The following is a 23,471-nucleotide window of genomic DNA, read 5'->3' on the forward strand; positions in this document are numbered from 1 at the left end:
ATGGGCAAGGGCGAGAGGAAAACTAAAAATTGACGGGCAAGGCTTGCCAAGCCTGTTAATTTTGGCTTTCCTCTCACCCGCACCCATAAATAAACGTTAATGGTCAGCGTGGAGTCTGTTATTAGTCCCCACGGACACCGTCCGGGGGCACTTATAGGTTTGGTTATGTCTGTGCATGCGTCGGTGCGTGCGTCAGTGCTTGTGTCCATCTGTTCACGCAGATATCTTAGAGATGCCTAGAGCAGTTTCATTCAAACTTGTTTTTAGGGTGAATGTCCAGGAGAACTGCATCAAACTATATAAAATATGGTACTGGTGATAATCTATCGGCGTTATGATAGGATGCAAAAATGTTTGGTAACATCCTGTCGATTAATTACTAATTGAGTCATTTAATGATCTTTTGTAATTAGGATGGCAGCCTACATTGGTTTTATGTTTTCACAACCATGGAACTCGTTCTCAGCCATTAAGCCCCATCTGTATCGCAGTGTTTTTAATCACAGACCTAATTAATGAAGAGGACCCTATCCTCTCTGAGGACTTGTAATTAAAGTACCCATTAACAAGTGGGGACTATGTCATCAACGATGACTTGTTTCCATTATATTATCAACTAACCCCAAAGAGCCGACAAAAGTTACGAAAATTTTCTTGCGAATGACAACGGGGCCCCAGAACTTGTCAGTGAGCAGTGTGCGCACTGCAAAAATTTTGCAAATCCAGAGATTTTTTTTGAAAAAAGTGTCTAAACTTGGCCCACAAGTGCTCCATTTTATTTTGTGGTTGATTATGATCTTTGTACAAATCGCAATTTTCATTTTAGCTGTAAAGTTACTATGCTTACGATATTATTCATATTCACGGGCATGAAAACAAACCATTACTGTGTATTTGTGGGCAGTCACGTGGACAGGGCATGGTAATATAATTCAGATTGATTGCTTTTCAACAAAACACATTTGAAGTTTTTAAAATTTGAATGTGTTTTGCTGACCAATGGAACAAGATGCACATAGAGGGACATTAACCCTTTTCCTGCCAGACAGTATCACTTCTCCATCAGCAAAGTCAGTAAAAAGCGGTTTTGAGCCAAAACATGACGTATTTTCACCCACTGGGCTTTGTCTGTTATAATAGCATCTTTAGTCCAAAATAATCAAGTTTACAGTATTTATGTTTTCAACAGCTTTCAAATGTACTTATTATGTTAAAATACACCATATGGAATATGTTGTGTTTCATTAATTTTAACCATTTTGACCTGATGGTGAAATATGGACTTGGCAGGAAAAGGGTTAATAACACGGTGCTGTTTAGTGTGTGTACATTGTAGTGTTCAAAATTGCACCACAATTATGGACATATTAGTTTAACCCTTTTCCTGCCAAGAGATATTCTGCAACAAAAACAGAATAAATGTATTTTTATTCTATTACATAATATGAATTGATCATTCATGAGGAACGGTTTCCTGTAATAATCCACTTGCATGGTTTGTAATAATTGTATCCTTCAGACAAAATTTAAAAGTGAACAATACATTATTAGAGTACCATATGTATATTGATATCTGGCAGTCTTGCTACTATTACAAAGTTGCATTACCCTACAAAATGTAATAAACCAGTAAAAGTTGTAAGCCTAGAATTTTCTTTGTGGTAAGGAATAGAAAGATACAAATTCCATATAAAAGGACAATTCTCAATAAAATATCAATAAAAAGTACTTTCAAAACTAGGGTATTTTCCAAACATTAATCAAAGACACAAAAAAATATTGAATAAAGATATCTGGAGGACTCCACACACAATTGGCTAGACACTTTGTCATCAGTCAGTATAGCCAGAAAAAAGTTGTCACTTGGATGTGAGCCATGTTTTTATAAAATACACTGAAAACAAATCTCTAACCAAAAGTGAGAAAATTTGCCCTGTAAATGTTGGTCTTAAAGTTTCAACATTTGAGCGAAAGTGTAATATTGGGCAAAAACTTGAACATTATATGTGGATTTTATTAAAGTAATTTTATGATTCTAACATCAGCAAGCTTACCACAGTTGGTTTGCTAAAACTGATAAAATAAAGCGAAAAACATTGAACGCGCAAATTTCGTCATCATTTGAACAAATTCAAATAAGACGCTCATAACAAAATATTGAAGTTTCCGAGGAAAGAGTATCATCATGTTGACGAACGAGGACCGCGACAATCAACCCATAATATAAAGCACTTTTAACTTAAATGTTTAACTCGATTGGAACTAATTTGGGATAATTGGATTTTCATATTTTTTAAATTTCTCAAAAGTGTTAGGTGCCAGATAGATGAATGTTGCAATAATATAAATAACTCATAAAAACAAGTGTGTAATGTAAAAAGAAAAGCAGATGAGATTACACTTGTAGATTAAATCGGCATTACTTCACCATCCAATTATCGCAAATTAGTTCCAATCGTGTTGTTTATAATTTTTTATTTCATCAATTTTTTGGTACATGTGTGAGGGATAAAATATTTTATGTATCAATAAATCGGACGGTAAATATATTAATTCGTCAAAGTTTTGGAAGGGCTTTTTTACCCTAAGTTTTAACTTAAAGCTACAATTTCCTTGTGTAATGAATATGAAGTATAGAAACATAATACAGACGGAATTATAATTTCATGACAACGAAAGACTGGATCTATCCTTTTTTCAATGTAATTAACCACTACACATAATCGACTTTCCCCTGTACAAAATTAATCACCAATATATAAGCTGATATTACCCTCCACTTCATATCACATCACAACAATATGTGCTAGGCATTCAATTATAGCATCATTCAATATATAGCAACAGGTTGGCCTAAGCAAAGAAAGATTAAAATTTTCCATCGATGTTGTTTATATTTCTGTGACTGGAAGGGAATCAAACAGCATCATCCGCAATTCATCTGCTGTGGGTGCTGGATCACGTGACCAACATTGGTCTACAATCTTCAGAAGCTGTGACATAAAAAAATGAAGAACGAATTAAAGATTCCCAGACTACAATATCGAATATAACCCTGGCCTTGATGGGCTTATGTACGAAAGTAATAGTTTTAGGTTCACAGAACTTGACATGCGCGACCAGGTTCTAGGATATCAATGCAAAAAACCCGATGATATCGGTCCATTTGGACTACTCACACAAATGAAAGCATATATCATGAAACAATTTTAAAGGGAGGGGGCACAGTAAGTGAGGCTACCCACAATGCCCCATGATTTGTTCACTCAGATATTTTTTGCTAAAGGCTTTTTCAGTTTTATCAGTTCCTTAACAATTTTTAACTTATAATTTAAGTTCAGGATTATTTGTTAAAACTATGTTCCAAAATTATTGATAATGTTTGAAATTCAAAAGTAAATTAACGAAAAGTTGATGTTTGGAGGTGCTAAAAATTGCACACTTGTAAAGATAAAGTTATCACCTGTCAGACATGCAAATTTCCTTTGTTACGAAAATTAAAAAAAATCAATACCCTTTCTTTTGCCAACACAGATGCAACTTATTCCCTTAGTTTCCTTGAAAATATTGTGTATGGCTGTCAAAAATCTATGTCGACAAAATTACAAAATTGCTATCTTCTCCGCGGAAAAGGGATTGATCTTCTCATTATTCACAGTGAGAAATCAGAAAATTATGATTATCAGAACTATGTTGCCAGAATTTTGAAATATGGACCGAGCTGTTCTGTGTACAGAAGAAATTTGCGTCAGCTCAGTGAGTGATATCCGTGTGTACAGATCATGGAGAATTGTAGGTAGCCTCACTTTAATACTGTGGGGGGGGGGGGGTCGGTCGTCGCGAAACTCTGCTCAAAGGTTGCCAGGGACCCCTACGACGATGAAAGTTAACACATGTTAACAATGAATATCGTAAAATTTAAATATTGTAGCTATGTTGACGTTATGCATCTAGATATCATGCATGAAATACTATGTTTGTAAGCAAGAAAGTCGCACACGCGCAGTTCCGACGACCCCCCTTTAACTGGACTCTTAGGTAAATCTGTGACGCTATCTTTTTGTCTCTCTGCTTGAACTGTTCAACATGTTGACATCGAAGATATTAATGCACAGGAGCGCGATCTCAATGTAGTTTTTTTAAAGATAGTTTTCGATGTTTAGTGAAATATCAAATCTGTAAATGGATGGCCAAATATATTGTTGGTACGTTTATGGATAATAAATATACTATAGTATTTACACTGTTAAACTATTGTTTTCAGTATAACCGTTTCGAATCACATTGTTATCGTGCAGCAAAAAGGCACTGATTTTACGTAAAACGTTAACAATCTGTTACGCTGTTTTTCTCCTTAGAAGAATACTTGATTCTGTTTGCACATTGTTTTCGTGTATGAAAACATTATTTGTAAGCACTTTCCTCCTGTGACACTAATGCTTCACTTGATTGATTCTATTAACCGTAAATCAACTATAAAAATGACTCCCTCTTGTCTGAGGTTTTATGAACGATGAACATATGACATCTTTTTAAGGAGTGACTTGAGGGCCTGACCAAAGTACCCCGTATATCGTTATCATTGAAGGCCTCCTATTGTATTCGTGGTATAGTGTCGTTACACCAATATTTTCACACGGGGTATGCTGCCCTTGTTTAAAACATCTACCAATTTATATTTTAAAAATTGACCCATTGTCAGAAATTATCGACAAACTCGTGAATTTTACCGTTACTCTATACATGTAAAGATTTTCCATACGAAGAGGGATATTTTCATTATCGACTCTATTTGAGGGTTTTTCAGATGAGAAAAAATCATTTTTACACCTTTCAATAGGAGTATCCCTCCCCCTTCCCTGTGTATAATAAAAAAGCCTCCAACATGTGCGAATACTTAATATTAAATCTGAGCATACTCAGTGTATAACAATAGTTACTCTGTATATAAAAGGTGTGGTATGTGACGACACTAACTTACATTTTGTCTTAGATTTCCAGTTTCAGACTCTGTACAGGTGAAGATTTGATTCAAGGATTCAGTCAGTATATCTCTTCTGGACAGCAACGATCGTTCTTTAATAAACCAAGGAAACAACATCCTTAACTGTTGATAGTAATCCAAATGACCATATCTGTCTTCTGTTGGTGTATCATCCACAAGATTTTCCATCCCTTCTTCATCAGCGCTCATCACACATGATTTGTCTGGTCGTGATAAACATGTCACTTGTGAACATGCGTTTGGTATCTGTGTTAAGTCGTCTTCTTTAGATTTATCACTACTTGCGTCACTCATTTGTTTTTGGAATCGACTCGCCTCAACTGATTCGGATAGTTGCGAAATTGACTGCTCAAAAATGTCATCTCGTCTGACTGGGTACCTAATCATAGATGATGTGGATTCGTCGCTGTTTATCTTTCTATCCGATTTAATATCAATATCTGTTGGCCATCCTTTTATTGACCTATCATCGTCCATACCACCCTCTTCATTAACACAGCGAGGCACGTCTTCCACAAATTGACGTCTAGTCTTTAACAGTTTTTTCGATTGCAACACTTTATGCTGCGAATCAATGCCCGGACTGATTCCAGCATATCGCTTAGGTTCGGCCAAAATCTTTAAATCTTGCTTGGACAAATGTTCCATTTCTTTATGAATATTAAAACTGACGAAAGAGTGGTTCTCCTGTTTTGATACTTCAGATTTTGTCGATTTAATGTCAAAGAACGGTTCATGTTGGGTAGGTGATTTTACACGTCGACTAGCTGTATATGTGAGAGGAGAGTGTTTTGTTTTGTCTTCTCTCCACTCCTTGTCAGGGGTTGACAGTGTTGTCAGTGATGTTACTCCTGACTTTTCATGAAGTTCATCATCAACTGCACACTGTGTTGGGACATCAAACAACTCTCCAAAATCAGACGATGTATTACTTTTCGATGACGATATGTTCTCAAAAGAAGAAGGTGGAACCAATGGCAATCTCCTGTGTTTTTGTTTCTTGGAGGACGCTAATGCTCGCATCTTCTCTGCCAGATAAGTGCGTTCACGGTTCCCCATGCTCATTTGGCTGTTTAACAATGGCTTTTGCTTTCTTGGTTGGGAGCTTTTTTGACTTTGTGAGTTTGGTAGTCTTACTTCGGCATGATACCTGATGTCTGTGTTTGAAAGCATGTTGGATTTGGAGTGTTGGTATCGCAAGTGATCGTAAAGATAAACATTTTCGTTACAGACCGCTTGCATGGATCCTCTTTCATTTCGTTCAACTAAATCACGACTTGTATTCATTATTCCATTAGGCCTTTTTCCGTCGAGTTTGTGACTATTTGTACCATCATTTGCCGAGTCAGAGGTAGAGTCCCCCAATGTGGCAAAACTTAAATCTTTTGGTATTGGTACTGGCACACGTGTTACCCTCGCTTTTTCCATGGTTGTCATCTTTTGATGGTTACAGGTGTCATGAGTTACACCTGACCGATGTTTTTGTGGCTTTCTTCGTTGATCATTGTTTTCCTTTACGTGGTTTTGAACCGTCGTCTGAAAAACCGATTTATCATTCGATTCTGAGTCAATATTATCGACCTTTAACTTTTTACTTATTCCAGTAAGATTTGGACTTGTCTTCAAAGTATTGCTAGGTGTCGATTTCGGAGTTTTGTCAAATGTGAAAGACTTTGACTCACACCGGCTGTGTAGTTCACAGGTAGAAGAAAATATGAATGTATTGTTTTCATTAGATTTAATTGTTCTTTGTAGAGTTGTACGGCATATCTGTAATTTTGAATTTGATTTCAATATTTTATCTCCATCGTCATGATTTGTTATTGTTTCATGATTACAGGAAATGACATTATTAACGTCCGCATATATTCTTTTTGCAGTAGTTTCCTTGAACTCTTCATTAGTACAAATCTGCTTTGTCCACTCAGGCGTTGCTTCGACTCTGTAAACGTCCGCTGATCGGTGACTTTTGGGGAAAACTTTCTCTGAACCAATTTTCCTTAAAGATAGTCTTGACAGCGAAAGTTTCTCCTTCGTGTTTAGAACTTTAAACGCGCTTTTCAGTGAATGTTGAAATGTCCGTGGTGGCAGATCGCAGTGACCTATTTCTCTGGTATTGTCAACTTGGTTCTCAACAGGTGCTTGACGGACATTAACGATGACTGGTTTATCTGACGTGATTGCAGTTCTATCAGTGCTCTTCAATGGATGTGCTGCAGTGGGTCGAACTATGTCAAGATTTGCCTCGTTAACAGTTTCTGTGAACTGGATCAACTTGGGAGTTGATCTAACACTTATTTGACTTCTCATATCGTCTATTGGGGAGAGTGCTAAATCATCATCTTTTGACAAAGTGTCGGGTGCGGTAGATTCGATCACCATTCGCTCTGTCAGATGCTGTGATACATGTGATCTTGGCGATGTTTGTGAGACAGAGCGGTTTGTCTTTCTAATCACTCCTGGATTGCAACTTTGACGTATTTCATAAAAGTTGCCCTTGTTTCCGAGCACGGAACATTTGATGGAGTTCAATGAATCATCGGCTTGCTCTAACCATGCAAGCATTTCTAACAAGACGAGAGCGAAAGATCTAATGTCAAAAGAGAAAGCATAACTTCGAATTCCAGCGGGTGTTGCCAATCTTTCAGAAGCAGGAACTGTAAGGCAGCAACATGTTCTTTGTATGAAAAAATACTTAGTTGGTTCCTGGCTTAGGTTCGACAAATCCATGGCCTTATTGAAGTCAGAAATGACAACTTCTAGAATCATGGTCTGAAAGAGGGGGAAGTAGCGACATGTTACTTGTAAAACGACTGCTTTAACAAGAACAGAGAGTACACAAACCTTTCGAATTACATGAAATAACAACAGTCGACACTATCACTATGAATAAATTGCAGAGCTTGACAACACATAATGTAGATAAATACCTCGGTGTTGAAAACTTTACAGATATATGCTTAATACTTTAATGAAAATTTGGCTGTCTCAGTAAGGGCCCTGTCACACCTTGACGATTTAGCCAGCGTATGCCGACGTATCAAAATTTCTTTAAAACACTGGCTTGCTGAATTTACGATGTATATTTCAATTTTGGGCATATAAATAACGTATTCATAACGTACTCATAGGTTAAAAATACGTTTTGTGTACGCTAGACAATTATCTTGACGCATTTCGACTTCTGTTATGAGTAACTTACAAGTAACGTGTGTGAATGTGTGTCCACGAGCGCATAACCTAACTACAACTTAATGTCCCACGTATGCCGGACGTATGAGCCACAGGTTCTCGTAACGTTGCTTGGATAGTCGTTCGAGGCGATAGAACTTAAAACTGCATTACTGACAATAATCATTAACAGCACTGTCAGACTGGTAGGTCTTGTGTATAATCTAAATGCGCATGCGTTTGGTAGTGAGCACCACCGTCGCCGCCGCTGCAAGCAGTGCCCAGAGTTGCCGCCAGCGGCATTTGGTATCATGTAAATGCGCATGCGCCTACCAATGAGCAGCACTATCGCCGCCGTAGTCTGGCAGAGACCCTGCGATTCGCGTTCTTCCCTGTTGGAACACGCGCGCGCCCTTCAGAGACGCGACGCGAATCCCAGGGTCTGGACGTTCTTGCAAGCGACCGGTCGGATTTCTGCCTGATCCGGGTACTTTATAGAACTCCACACATCCGTCAATCAAAACAAAAATGACAAGTACCATAGCCAAATAGATTAAAAATGAAAAATAAAAATATACCGCGTATATAAGTCTATCAGCTACTAGTATATATTCCCTCCGCCCAGTTAGATATGTTTTCTTTTGACATCACTACCCTTATGAATATTCATATACTTGCAAGAACCGACAGTCGCTGTGTCTGGCAGCGCGTGCTCACAGCTGCACAGCCTTCGAATGCAGGCCCATCGCGGCGCGCACAAAACAAGGCACAGCGACTGTGGAGAGTCTATCGCCGCCGCTGCAAGCAGGGCCAAGAGTTGTCGCAAGCGGATTTTGGTACAACTTAGTGCGCATGCGTTTACTAATGAACAAACCACTGTTGTAGGCGCCGCTTGAATTGTAACCATAGGCGGCCCATACATATTGATAAGCTTATTATTGAGTTTTTCTCAGTTTTCTCTGTCACTGTCAATCCCTCTCCTTTTCTTCATGCTCTGACTGATCGTAGTAAATAAAATAAATGGCTATATAGCCTAACCTATAGCCTCTTGGCTCTTTATTCATTTTACACTCCATTACAAGGACGTATATCTCTCATACACACATGCTGTAATTGATTAGTCAACACAACTAATTATGCTAATCCGTGGACTTATCAGAGGTTGGTCAACATCGGAAAGATAGTGATGTTAATGAAAAAGGTTTTAGTAACCATTCCTATCTTTCGCGATGTTGACCAACCCGTAAAATCCCTGATAAGTCCACGGATTAGCATAATTAGTTGTGTTGACTAATTAATTACAGCATGTGTGTATGAGAGATATACGTCCTTGTAATGGAGTGTAAAATAAATAAAGAGTCACAGAGGCTAGGTTATGTTATATAAACCATTTATTTTATTTATTCCGATCATTCAGAGCATGAAGAAAGAAGAGAAAATGATAGAGAAAACACTGTGAAAAACTCAGTAATACTTATTGGGTCGCCTGTGAATTGACTAGAGTTGTCGCCAGCGGCATCGAGTACAATCAAATTGCGCAGGCGCTTCCAAATGAACAGCGCTGCCGAATTGCGCTGCCGCTGCCGGGCCAGTGAGCCAGCTGTAGTTGTAGGTGTCGGCTTTTAAAGCCCCCACTCAATTATCAGATTTATCTAATATAAATATTAGTTACTTGATAAAATATTCAATGGAAAACAAAAGAATGACAAACTGTTAATGGGCTGTTGACACATTTGCTAATGCGAGAACCTGGGATTGAGAAGGGCGCCTGTCGGGTGATAAGTTGTAGGTGTCGGGTGATATTCTACAGTTGTCGGCTCTGGAGTTGTCGGTGCCGGTCAAAATTCTGTTGTTGTCGCCAGTTGTACTGCCAGATTTGTGTAACAGTTGTCGCCGCTGCATTCCTATGTAATTTTGCATTGGTTTGACTGTTGTCGCCGGGGGTCCCGAACGGCTTTCCATACCGTTTACTACTTTCCACGTAAACGGCGACCTGCGGCAGCCCGCCTCGAACGACTATCCAAGCAACGTTACGAGAACCTGTGGTATGAGCCATACGCTGGGATACGTCGAAAAGTTTTGTGCATGCACAAAAGTTTTCGACGACCTCGACGTATACCAGAGTGCTTAGCGTGCTCTTAACCGACACAAAACTTACCCATAACGTATTCGACGTACGCCCAGCGTATTCGCAAATTTTTTCATACGGTTGGCATACGCTGGCTAAATCGTCAAGGTATGACACGGTCTTAAGTCAAAACTGGTATAAAAAAACACTCAAAAGTCTACAAGTCCTGTATACTCTTTCATTGATATTGTCAATTTATCCTGCTTCAGCAAGTATGTACATTTAATTTATATCTGACATTTTGATTAATTTGTTCTAGTGAGTCTGTCTACTTCAGCATATTGATGCTATCTGCAGAGAGACATCATAATATACATATGTATGTGAAGCCGTCTAGAGTCTATCACAACAAATTATCGATAAGTAGAATTACTTTACAGATTATAAAGAGTTTACTGAAAATGAGCTGCATTTTATAAAGATTTTTAAACACAATAGCATGGATAAATTGCAGGGATCGTCAACTCATTAAAACGTATCTGATATCGTTTGTGATCTCATCTTGCTAGAACGTCAAACAGTGAAAACGTTTTCTTCATCGGAGCAAAACAAGGGAATCCTTACACACCAGGTCATATGGAAGTTTTTATCGTTGTAGATATACCAGGTACTTATCATTTATGATTTGGATAGTATGTGCCTCGGAAACAGAGAGACTTAAACTGGTTCTCAAAGTTACCTCAAGGAGACTTTCAACTATATTCTCTTTCCAAATTAAGAATACAAAACTGTTACCAGAGAAACAAATCATCAAAGATTTACCGATATTCAAAATTTAGAATAGCGGCCGTCCCTGTGCTAACTTTATGGAGAAGAACAACATTTTTAAATTTTGAAAGATACTAAGAAAATGTGGAAATGCTTTTTACTCCAAGGGGTTTTAAAAATGAACCCCCACAAGTTATAGACCACAAAGGTTTGGGAAAAATTTGAACGTCAAATATCTGTCCCCGAGGCGCGTAATCTGTATTTTTGCAAAGAACGCTAACAACTATAGTTACATGTTCAAGGTTCTGGTTATAAAAATGGTTTTACTTTTCCATGTGACGTTCTCTACCCATTCTTACTTTTCATCTCATTCTAAAATCGGAGGCAACGTAATTTGAACATGGCTGGAGCAGAGGTAATTCTCTAATACCATGCATCTTTGATGTGTTCATTATCATCTGTTCTGTACTTCAACGTTAAACATGCATGGACACGGCTCTGTGACATCACAAAAAATCATTTTACCTGAAGGTTTCCGCCGACCAAAACACTCGTTGAGGTCAAGTTGTTGTGTACAATGCGCATTCCATGTAAATATTGAAGACCAGAAGCTATTTGATCAGCAATTGCATGTATATTTGCATCTGTCAAACTGCTTCGGTGATTAATAAATAAACGCCTGAGTGATCCATGTTTGTACAGGCCAGTGCAAATATATCTGCCAAAACATTAGCAACATATGAAAAGTTGTCTATTAAAGGAAAAGTTGACAAACGTATTAACGATGGGTGAGAGAAGATCGAACGATTTGAATGATTATGATGAGAGTTATCTGGAGCGTAGCAGTTGCAATCAGTAATTGTGGAAATATCATCAAATTTCTGAGACTCCTTTGCAAAATTTTGCCAATTAATGCCTTTGCACGATATTAATTTGTGTAACAAATCCATCTTCCATCTTCAATCAAATTCAGAGAAGCCATTACCATCGTATACATAATTGTCCGAAAACGGTAAATTTGCAAATAAATGATAATTGTGTAAGTCTTGCCGACGGAACACATTTTAAAACAATTTAATATTAAAGCAGCATTATTTCAGTATTATAACACAATGGGAAAGAGTAGAGTCTGCCCCTCACACAAACACACACACAATGCCGAAGTTATCTTTCCGAATTGAGTGATTGATTTCCATATTCACTTTACTAAGGATCAAACGATGTTTAACAAACTTATCTTTGTGACGTATTCTTGTGATCTTTACCTGCTATAATTCTGGAAATGGCGCCATAAACTGAGCGGACAATTTTCAATCGTCGTGTGGTTGCAGTCCGAGTACCATTCATATTCTGAAATATTCGGATGCTGATCATAACGGGACAATCTAAGCATAATCTTGATCTCGTTTTGCCACTCTTTAATTCTGGTTGGATGGAAGAGTTTCAGCATTCCATGTGAAGTTGTTTCACCATCGTAGCTCCACTCAATGATCGCAGTTTTCTGAAATAATAATCTCACAAAGCTCATATTGGAAGAAATTACACGCATAGTTATCCATGTGCTAAAACAACAGCAGGCATATATTTTGCAGGAGAAATAGTAAATATTATTTAAAAACTAAAAATGTACTGTATTGTGAAACAGCAATAAACTTAAACCAGAATATGAAATTGCTATATGAACTTTTCCGCAAGACCGAAAAAGCGGATTACTTGTGATGAGAAGTGGTGCAATGCAACAATGCATTGCACCAGTCTCTCAGAGGTCAGATGTAGACTCTTTCAAACATTTAGCTATTAAAATTATGTCACTTAGTGGTATATTCGGTGAATTTTGAGACGTACTGGCCATGAATATGAAAGTACAGCAATTAACTTCTACGTTACATAGAAAAAAAAGGGAGACATTTTGTACCAATTCAGTGGTCATGCAGGAGGGGTCAAAAGGGAACCCCTTTAAAGAAACTTTTGAAAATTGAACTATTGAAATGGCATCATTTTAGCGAAATTTTGGGTGAAGATTTAGACATGTACCTGTCAAGTGTAGCGTTAGAGCGGGTAATACAGAAGATGTTATCATGTTGCCTATTTGGACATTTTGGTCACATTTCATCCTAGAATCGCACGAAAGTAGTGGCCCTCCGCTAATGCCTGTACAAATTGTAAAAGTCCCCGCTCCCCCAACAATTTCATGAAATATAGTGACCCGACCGCAAATTGCACCTCCCCAATTAAATGTGTCCAGGCCCTCAGTAACTACTTATTATAGCTATGCCACAATGATAGCTGCATAGCTGCCTCAGACCAACAACATTTTGGCCCATTGCCTCGGGCTTCCATATCCACTGCCCTTGAACTCAAGACCGCACATCTTCTTACATTTGTAGTAGTAGACGGTTCGTACCTCCTTATCATGGCCAGCGGTCATGAGTTCCGATGCTATCCATGTAACTCGGCTCGGTGCATTATTGCTGATTTCTGCAGTCTGGGGACTCGTTTTGATAAATTCTGAAATTGTTAATCAGATATATAGAGAAGTTGTCTGAGTACCGACAATGTATTAATTGTTCGGTAATGTACATGTAATTTCTCTCAATATATATGAAAGCTATACTGAATAAACGTTGACACCAAACGCTGTAATCATTCAAAGGTTCTGGATTACAGTAGAGTGCGACTCACAATTCACTACGCCCGCACTACAAAATTGAAATCCTAATTTATAGCTATCCGCGCTTCATGTCAAAACTCCTCGAGAAGCAATTTGCGCTATCTTTTTTATTCGGAGTTGTAATGTTTAAGCAAATAATAATAGCATGCGTTATTATTTTCCAGTGGCAACTTGCCAAGCAAAAACGTGTAACGTCCATTAATCACATTGGCATTTCTAGATTACGCTCAGGCCACTACTTATTGATAACACTGAAGAGATTTGGGTCTAGCATGATTTACCTCCTATCTTGCATTCTGTGAACATCTTTATAAGCTCCTTCCCGTTATCGACAGTTAGAAAAACGTACAAGATTGGGTGAAGTACTGAACTTATCGGTAAAACAAACCAAAGTAACCACTCACAAACGTCGACAGAAACAACTACGCCTGTGTTCGTACTGAGACTAACTATCAGCGAAGGCACCCAACATACAACATGTAAGAGAGTCAAACAGGATAGTTTACGAGCAGTTGAACTGCCGCCTTTTATATTATTGACGTCACTGGTGATGACATGTACTGCTGTCCGTCGTCGACGTACATCGCTGTTAACGTAGCAGATAAAAAATGATGTAATGAAGATGCAAATACCCAACAATGTCGCGATGAAAACATTATAGATCCTCATTGAATAGGACGGGAAGAATATCCTCAGACAGAAGATGCCCTCTGTGGCAGGTGTACTGTCTAAGTTTGAACGTAATGGCAGAGCTGCCAACATAGTTACAAAACAAACTTCGATGAAGATAACAATTCCAAACATAAACGTAGGGTTCTTTCTGTTCAATTTTCCTGGTGTGAAATGTTGACAATACAGCGTAATAGACAGTGTTAGTACAATCCATACTGACATTTGAACGGAAAATGAGCCGAGAAACCCGATAAATTTACATATGGAACCAGTGATCCACTCCTCTTCTCTCACATTGTTGTTACTATCATTGTAGGAATCCACTGATGTTAGTATGGTTAGATAAGTCCCAGTAATGATATGATTCAGAGATAATGCTGATAAAAATAATGCGAATGCCGACGTTTCTTTCTGTTGATACAATCTTGTGAAGAGAAGGGCGGCATTGCTTATGATTGTCGTCAAGGCAATAATCCACATGGCAACGCTCAAACTGTCCGATGTGATGATGTGAATTGCTTCATCTTCTATACTCTGAGTGATAGTTGTATTGTTGGACATGGCTACCCTTCAGCATTCACTACCAACACTGAAAGAGTCACTGAGGTGAGAGGATAAAACGTATACTATTAAAACGAATATTAACACTTAGCTTGGGAGGATTATGAACTCGCTTATGGAATTATATATCAGAAGTGTCATATCATGATCGACTGCAATCTATATCAATATGTCCTGTGAAGAAGACTTTAAAGGAAATAATTATTTCAATACCATTGAATTTGTAACGTAATCCAGTCTTTGAACCTGAACTGACAAATTATGTGGAGATTGTTGTTTGCACTTATAAACTTCAAAGTGGTTAATGTTACGTCATGCCGACACACTTATTAATGATTTGACTGAAAACGATGAAAGAAGCCAGCAGGTCATCTTCCCAATGAATAACAGGGAAATGCGATTGTTTTATATAGAACAGAAGTTGCATAGCTCACTTCCAGTTACATCGATACCACATCTTAGTTCTCGCATCAACCTCATCCAAATTATCTTTTCTAGTCCAGTGTATTTTGATGAAGTGTCAAATAAAGAATATCATCTTAAGGAAATAGTCTAAATTGTATTGTGCATGTCTTTTTACAGTGATCACCACATAGACACCATGGTCTACGTGCAATGTTTGCTTTTTTCATTTCTAGTTGACATAAAGCTGAAGGTGTGTGATAAATTGCATGATCGCTTATATACTGACGAGTTTCTAAAATTGCATTTAACAAATTCTTTTACATAATATTTCATACCGTTTGATAACGGTGACGCAATTCGTTAGAATCTTCACAATTGAAAGCAATACACAAACACACACACATATGTATAAAAAGATGAGAAAATAAAAGCTAGTCTGTCAACATGGTCAAGCAAGAGAGAGAGAGAGAGAGAGAGAGAGAGAGAGAGAGAGAGAGAGAGAGCTTATATGATACATATTTGATTAATGTGATGTGACTTTAACCGGTATCAATGTCAACCTAATGTTACTTTGACGATTTACTGTGACCGTCTTTAAGCAATGTATTATTTATAGCAAATGAAATGCGTCTCATAGGTAGGCACGTTTGGCGGTCCAGTATCGTTGAGGCACTGAAATGTCCGCAATGAAGTTGAATTGCGGATTGACAAAACTGACTGTGTCGTCGTATCAAATGACACGTATAAACAATACGGTTATCGCCTACGACTTTCTTTTCTGGCGTATGTCGTATCTCGATTACAATATCAATTTACTCAAATACCTCACCGCCGACAAAACGACCTTCTTATGTATCGTCTAGAAACCATAGATTCGTTTAACCTTCAATGCATAACCCATGTTGGATACCGAAGCGTTATACGGTTGAAGTCTTAAAGTGTCCGGTGAGTTATTGTGTGTAAAAGCAACAGGGAATCACATTTCATGACATCGGCAGCAGACGTTTGTATCATAGAAGTGGAATTCACGTTATCTTTGTTTAAACTATTTAAAATTTTTGTGATTTTCTTCAACTTGTTGGTTGCATTTGGTACATTAAATGGCAGGAATTTTATGTTGTGATATATGTGTATATCATCATGATGATTCTCAACTATTCAGTATCGGGAATAAAGGATAGCTTCACATGGATTACCCTATTCCATAGCACATTTTCATGGAAAAAAACCTGTAAAAACAATATCATGTTTCGGGAGTATTTCAACCTTGATTAAGTCTTGTTCGTCTAGTGTTTATAAACATTTTTACGGTTAAACGTTTTTACTATTCGAGTTTTTGTGTGCAGTCATTACATTCCGTTTCCTTATTTGCTAGCGACTTCCTGTCAGTTTTTTATTTCAATTTGCGTTGTTTTATCCATCTCTTCCTATAGTCTGCCTGTCCCAAAGTATTCATAATGAACAAAGCGATGAAAATAAATGTTTGATGATGCATATGTTCAAGCCAAGGCAGCTGACTGTGGGTCGTTTCTTAACAGCAGTGTCGTTTTACAATAGTTCAGCTATGGCCTTCACTAAGAGACCCTATGCTCTTTTCCAAATTTGAAAGCAGCCTATAATAGTTTCTATATGCACTTGATAGACATATTCGCCGGACAAATACTCTAACAGTTTGGAGGTTGGTGGACCGATTCATTATGATGATATAAGAACATGCATAGTTGGTGATCGCAAAACTTTTGATAGTGAAATTACGTGCGCCAAAAAGATGTAAACAGAGAACCCTTAAATCGTACCTACGAATTCTCGATAGTTTGCGAAAGTTCCTCTCAAGATCGATCAGCTCCAAGTATGGCAGATGAAAAGTTAAAAGTTTGTGAGAAAAGGCGTTGAAGTATTTCTAGTGGTCTTGACGTTTTGCTTATCTAGGTTTTAAAATCTTGCTGAAACAAATAAACGTGACTGATCACCTTTGGTAAGCCTGCTTTATTGTCATGGATTGTACGCTTGTCACTCATTCAATCTCCTCTTTCTATAATTTTTTAATTTTACACTGCTACCATGTTTATCCAAATCCTTTCGAATCTAAAAGTTGTAGGATACTTTTGATTACTTTCTATTTGACAATACGGTACCTCTGAGGAAGATTGAAATAAAACAGATCACTTACCTAGCACGTATCACACCAAGCTACTGTACATACTCAGTGTTTTGGTACTTAACATGTAAACACAAACATGGGTTGATCTTGTCATTATTTTAGCAACGTACCCATCAGCTCAACAAGCAACAGTGATGACAGTTGTTTTGCTGCTTACGAAATCGTATTACTTTGTACTCGACAGAAGCAATGGAGAATTATTGGGCAAGTCATCGAGCAGAGGTAGAATGTAGAAGACATACAACAGTCTTCAGTCTTTCTCCTGTTTGAAACTGGATACAGTAACTTGAACAACTGGGTATTGTATCGTCAACTCTCGTTTAAGACAAGAAATTACAGCATGGTTTCCAATGATAAAAAGCTCAAAGAATTGGTTCATGGTTCAACTAGGCGTAATTTTCTGTTACAAACTGACTATGTCGAGTCAGCCTCATGGGTAAATCAAATCGATTTTCAAAGAACTGTAAATTCTAGTGATACTGATAGTAAAGGCCCATGTTAAGTTTTTATGCGCCTCAAAAGTGGAAGACTTAAACTTTTGCTCAAACGTTTTCTTACCAAATCAACAATAAAAATGGGGGGGGGGGGGCATCTTTCAAAGTTTGGAACTAGCAAAACAAATACCCAACATTTGGCGATATTTGGAATTCAAAATGGCTGCCATTCCTGCGTTAACTCTACGGGGGGAAATTAAATTTTAGATTTTCGGAAAACTAAGCTGTGGAGAACTGACTGGTGAATCAACTTTGGTTAAAGTTCTCTGCAATGTCAACATATTTCCTTGGGGTGTGTAGGAATGATTTATTCAAAAATTGCCGTTTTCTTTGATTTGATTTCAATGTTATATACTGGTAGGATGTGACTCTTTGCTGGTTCATATACTTCAATCATTCCTCTCAGTAGCAAGATTCAATAATGACCATCACTAGTAATGAATGTCACAGTTTTTATTGAAACAGTATTATATTAAAATGAGTTGTCCATGAAAATCACTATGAGTCAATACAGGCCATGCAATACAGGAAAATACAGTAAAATATTTCAGCTGTCAATATGATATGATATCTGATATGTGTCTTGATGTGTCTTGATTGAACTCTTTAGATCCTTACAAATTTCTTGTGACATCTATTCCAGTTTTGGGGGTGGGATGTTTTCAAATCCTTTGCCTGGTATGATCACGTTAGCTGTGCCATTGTTACTTTGATCATTAATCAACTCCACAATCGTTGATGTAACTTCACTTAACCTAAAATTAGGTAACACATTTAATAATATGTTATTAGGAAAGTGACAAAAAATTTCCAGCGAGCTGCTTAAAGAACAGAGAGACACTGTAGTTCAGTTATTGTTTACTTGCTTATTTGATTGTAAACAAAATGAACACAGGTAAAGGCATGTGCACAATGAATAAATCAAATGTATTACTAAAAGATAATAAAGTATTAATTATTTCACTATAATTTCACTGTAATTTTTGGCTTGTCAGCAAATGACACAATTTACTTTGCAAGAAGATGGCAGATGACAATGGACAGTTACCGACACAATAAGCTCCTAATTGTCACAGTGGAGTGTTATGACTGCACATATTGTCCTATATAGATGTATGTGTTCAATGACATAGATTCTCTTTCCACACTCAAGCTTTGTTGAATCATTTGAGCTTTTTAATTTCTATTATCAATGGTGTGGTTATTAAGCAAGCAAGCTCAGCCAGAAAGTCAATTATTCATATCTAAGTACCAATTTAAGAGCCCAAATTAGGAGATTAGAAGGTCACAACCCTTTGAATACAAAGTGAAAGAGTAAAGTTTCTCCCTGACCTCTAGCTACGTCCTGTATTCCTTAGCCCCTAGCTGTGCTATTGAGTCATTACCCCTAGCTGTGTCCTGGAGTATTGCTATCCCAAGCTATGTCCTGTGTGAAACTTATCAAAATTACCTTGAAATGTCTGCACCTCGGCTGAATTTCCACAAAGACATTTTATCCACTTCAACCTGACAAGGGCATGGCTACATCCTAGATCAGATTCTACGTGGAGGTTGCCAAAATATACACTTTGGGAATAGCTCCCCCCCCTTCTCACAATTAAACCCTACTTAGTGTCTAAATATGATGGATTACAGACCATCTGTAGGTACATTATGATCTGAACTTGCCAGACCATGACGCTGAGACCAGACTTTGCGTCCACTCCTTGACAATTTATCAAGGATCAAATCTTTAATGTCAAATGCAATACGTAGTCGATGTAACTGTATGATTCAGCTTAGGAAGCTCACTTCTCACTTTTCCTCCTTGCGCTGCACTCCTCCCAGTGGGGCCTGTTGTGTGTGCTGAAAGCCGGGACTCTACGGTGTCAAGACTTTGGTCCCACCATTGAGCGGAGTGACTGAACTATGAGGAAGCACTTGGTGTGCATACACTTGGCCAGTTGTACCTGAACAGAGACAATCCTATGGAATTACCGTACAGGGCCTGAATTGCGGGACCTCTGGTGGTACTATTCTAGGACAAACAACTGTGCACACGTGCTACGGGAAAGAACTTGAATGGGATCTATGTTGAAGTTACTGGATCAAGGAATTGTATGCTCGACTGGACAGTGAGCACTGAAAACGGACACTTACTTAACCCGGGAAACTGTAGAGCTCATAGACTGTACGTTACTCCCCTACCCCCCCTTTATGCACAGGAGTCAGATAAGTTTTTCTTCTTGTTGTTATTATTGTAACTTAGTATTTCTTTGATATTTAATTAGAATAAATAGGAGAGTTACTATATTTTCTGTGTGTGTCTGGATTACTGTTGCATGGACAATAACTGGTTGCATTGATCACATTAAGAATTCGCTGTCTCCCAACTTACCCACGGCCAGTCAAACCAAGGTTTTCCACATTAATTAACTCGTCCCAAAAACAATAAATTAAATCATTATACACCTGTATCGATCCCTACCCCTAGCTATGTACTGTATTTCTACCCCTAGCTGTGCCCTGTATGGGTTCTACCCTACTGTGTTCTGTATCCCTGTTGTATACCCACTGGCACTCCTTAGCTGGGTAGTCTGCTAAGTAGATCGATTTTCGGATCGATCTATTGATCCCGTAGTCGATATACCCGCCACTGCAACCTAAATACTCACAAGGTGTGCAACACAATCACTCAAAAAACACACCACCCGATTTGTCAACTGGCCGTGCGCTCGCACAAAACATTCAGAACTACACTCCCATATACCTAGTTGGATCACAAATTTAACCATCTCCTCAAAAATCACGCCGATGAATGTGTTACTCGCGTCATCTTGAAGAAATCGGCCGTGTTTTGAGACCAAGCGCGGTGAAATGTGGCCTGCAGAACTATTCTACCATATGACGTCATTTTTTCCGCTGCTGATTGGTTCAACTATACTACAACAGTGACGTCTTGCCATGACCTTTGTTTTGGCCGTTCATTAGCCAATCAGTAGTGGAATAAATTACATCATATGGTAGAATCGTTCTGCAGGCCACATTTCACTGCGCTTGGTCTCAAAACACGTCCGATTTCTTCAAATTTGTGATCCAACTAGGTATATGGGAGTGTAGTTCTGAATGTTTTGTGCGAGCGCACGGCCAGTTGACAAATCGGATGGTGTGTTTTTTGAGTGATTGTGTTGCACACCTTGTGAGTATTTAGGTTGCAGTGGCGGGCATATCGACTACGGGATCAATAGATCGATCCGAAAATCGATCTACTTAGCAGACTACCCAGCTAAGGAGTGCCTGTGTGTATACCCCTAGCTGTGCCATATTGTATCTCTGTATCCCTCTGTATCCCTAGAGTATACCTCTGTGTCCTGTTTTCCTGCATCCCTGAAATGTACATGTGCCTCTAGGCATGCCTTGTACCACTGTATTCCTATAGTATACCCCCAGCTGTGACGGTACCAAATTTAAATATAAGGTAGAACACACCTCGGGGACAGACATTCGGACTCTCAAACTTTTACAGTTCTCTTCTGATATACCACATGTGGGGGTTCATTTTAAAGCTCTTGGTGAAACAAAACTTTTCAATGGCTTAGTTTTATGAAATTCGAAAATTTTTATTTTTCGCCATAGAGATGGCGGCCATTTTGAATTTCTAATATCGGTCAATCTTGGGTAATTTGTTTCTCTAGTACCAAAATTTGCACGGTGACCCCTATTTTTATTCTTGATTTTGAAATGATTGAAAAATTCCTTGAGGAAAGTTAGACCAAAAGTTTAAGTCTTTCACTTTCGAGGTGCATTACCTTAATACAAGTCAGTAGAATCAGTACAATGTTAATGAATGACACAATATTTCCTCTTCTTTACGAATTGGAATTATATTGGGGACTGGTCAGTTTCTTCAGCCGGGAAGGGGGGTCAGTCTGTTTTTGACTCAGGTGATGGGGAGTCACCATGTTTTTGAAATGCCCAAAAGGGGGGGTCAGTGTGCATGGGTTTTGAGAATCGACATGGGCTCATACTTGCCTAAGGGACTGGTCAGTTTCTTCGGCCTGGGGGGGCCGGTGGATTATTTTTTGCCGATGTCAAAAAGTGGCTGACCCCCCCTATTCCAAATTTTGAAAACAGGGTGACCCCCCCTATTCCAAATTTCGAAAACAGGGTGACCCCCCCCCCCCCCCCCCGGGCGCGATATAGGTAAAAGAAAAGGTGGACATAAATTTTATATATATATATATATATATATATATATATATATGGTTATATATATATATATATATCATTTTACATTTTACATAGAGAGCTTTTTTAGCCAATATATATATATATATATATATACATATATATATATATATATATATATATATATATATATATATATATATATATAATATATATATCATTTTACATTTTACATAGAAAGCTTTTTTAGCCAAATCTGATGTGTACAGTGTCTCAGAGGAGCTTTTCTTGTAACATTGAAACCATAAAAGCACAGCTAATAATGACAAAAACTGCCTTCTTTAACTGTTATTTTGTTCATAAAAAAGCATTTTTCTACAGAAAACCTGTGACACAAAGGAAAATAATTGCATCAATGAGAAGGAAAGATATCTTGTCATTTTCCTATCTCTAAAATAAGTCACTGTATCAAATATATATAGTGAAATATTTGTGCATGTTGCTTTCTTATACTGAATTCTCATAGAGAGAACAGAAAAGTATCAGGAATTTGTCATCCTTTTCATATGAAATGCAGATTTCATAATGTACACTTTCACTTTGCAAACATCAAGATATCTCTGATTTATTATTTAAAGTATGGCGCCCGAAGGGCGCCGAAAAATATGAAACATCCTGATATCTCTGATATATATGCCTCGTATATTAAAGTCATGCACCAGGGCATGCTGAAAAATGTCTGATATATTAAAGTAATGAGCTTGAAGAGCACGCTGAAAAATATTGAACATACAGATATCTCAGATGTATGTATGCTTGATATGTTAAAGTTGGGCGTGCTGAAAAATATGACTGATTATTAATGTTACGCGCCCGAAGGGCGCGCCGAAAAATACAACTGAATGATGAAATTTGTGGCTGACACTAGCATTTTAGGCAATGATGAGCATGTGTCAAAATTCAAAAACACACTGACCCCCCCTATTGGGTATTTCAAAAACATGGTGACCCCCCCTATCACCAAAGTCAAAAACAGGGTGACCCCCCCATGAATCCACCGGCCCCCCCCCCCCAGGCTGAAGAAACTGACCAGTCCCTAAAAAGCATCATGTCAGCCATAAATTTTATCATTCACTTGCATTTTTGGCACCCGCTTTAGGCACCTGACTTTAATATATCAGACATATATATCAGAGATCTCTGTATGTTTAAAGTTTCAGACATATTTTTTAGCATGCCCTTCAGCTGTATGACTTTCATGTATCAAACAAAGATATGTGGATGTTAATATTTATTAGCGTGCAAGAAGGGTGCACTAATTAACATCC

General features: G+C 38.0%; 2 protein-coding genes across 2 annotated transcripts in view; both read right to left on the reverse strand.

Moving 5' to 3' along the window:
• Window positions 1-74: 74 nt before the first annotated feature.
• Window positions 75-15,682, reverse strand: LOC139150501 (uncharacterized). The gene is made up of 6 exons (XM_070722921.1): window positions 13,965-15,682; window positions 13,417-13,520; window positions 12,278-12,513; window positions 11,538-11,730; window positions 4,982-7,777; window positions 75-2,993 (listed from the first exon to the last, which is right to left on the reverse strand). Exons 1-6 carry the CDS (start codon window positions 14,914-14,916, stop codon window positions 2,892-2,894), a joined length of 4,383 nt encoding a protein of 1,460 aa, XP_070579022.1. The 5' UTR covers window positions 14,917-15,682; the 3' UTR covers window positions 75-2,891.
• A 2,729-nt stretch (window positions 15,683-18,411) lies between these two features.
• LOC139150503 (15-hydroxyprostaglandin dehydrogenase [NAD(+)]-like) overlaps window positions 18,412-23,471 on the reverse strand; it is a 32,863-nt gene continuing 27,803 nt past the window's right edge. The window contains exon 7 of the mRNA XM_070722923.1: window positions 18,412-18,731. Coding sequence (XP_070579024.1) covers window positions 18,611-18,731 — 121 coding nt within the window. The 3' untranslated portion in view covers window positions 18,412-18,610. The remainder of the gene's footprint in view (window positions 18,732-23,471) is intronic.

The sequence above is a fragment of the Ptychodera flava genome, chromosome 14, assembly GCF_041260155.1.
Source record: "Ptychodera flava strain L36383 chromosome 14, AS_Pfla_20210202, whole genome shotgun sequence".
NCBI lineage: Eukaryota > Metazoa > Hemichordata > Enteropneusta > Ptychoderidae > Ptychodera > Ptychodera flava.

Bases quoted from the DNA above. Each gene is read 5' to 3' on its own strand.
- LOC139150501 (XM_070722921.1), bottom strand. From the start codon at position 14,916: ATGTCCAACAATACAACTATCACTCAGAGTATAGAAGATGAAGCAATT. The intron at 11,731-12,277 runs GTAAAGATCACA...ATGTTTTGGCAG, and splicing joins CATTTCCAGAATTATAGCAG to ATATATTTGCACTGGCCTGT. The intron at 7,778-11,537 runs GTAAAATGATTT...CCCCTCTTTCAG, and splicing joins TGGTCGGCGGAAACCTTCAG to ACCATGATTCTAGAAGTTGT.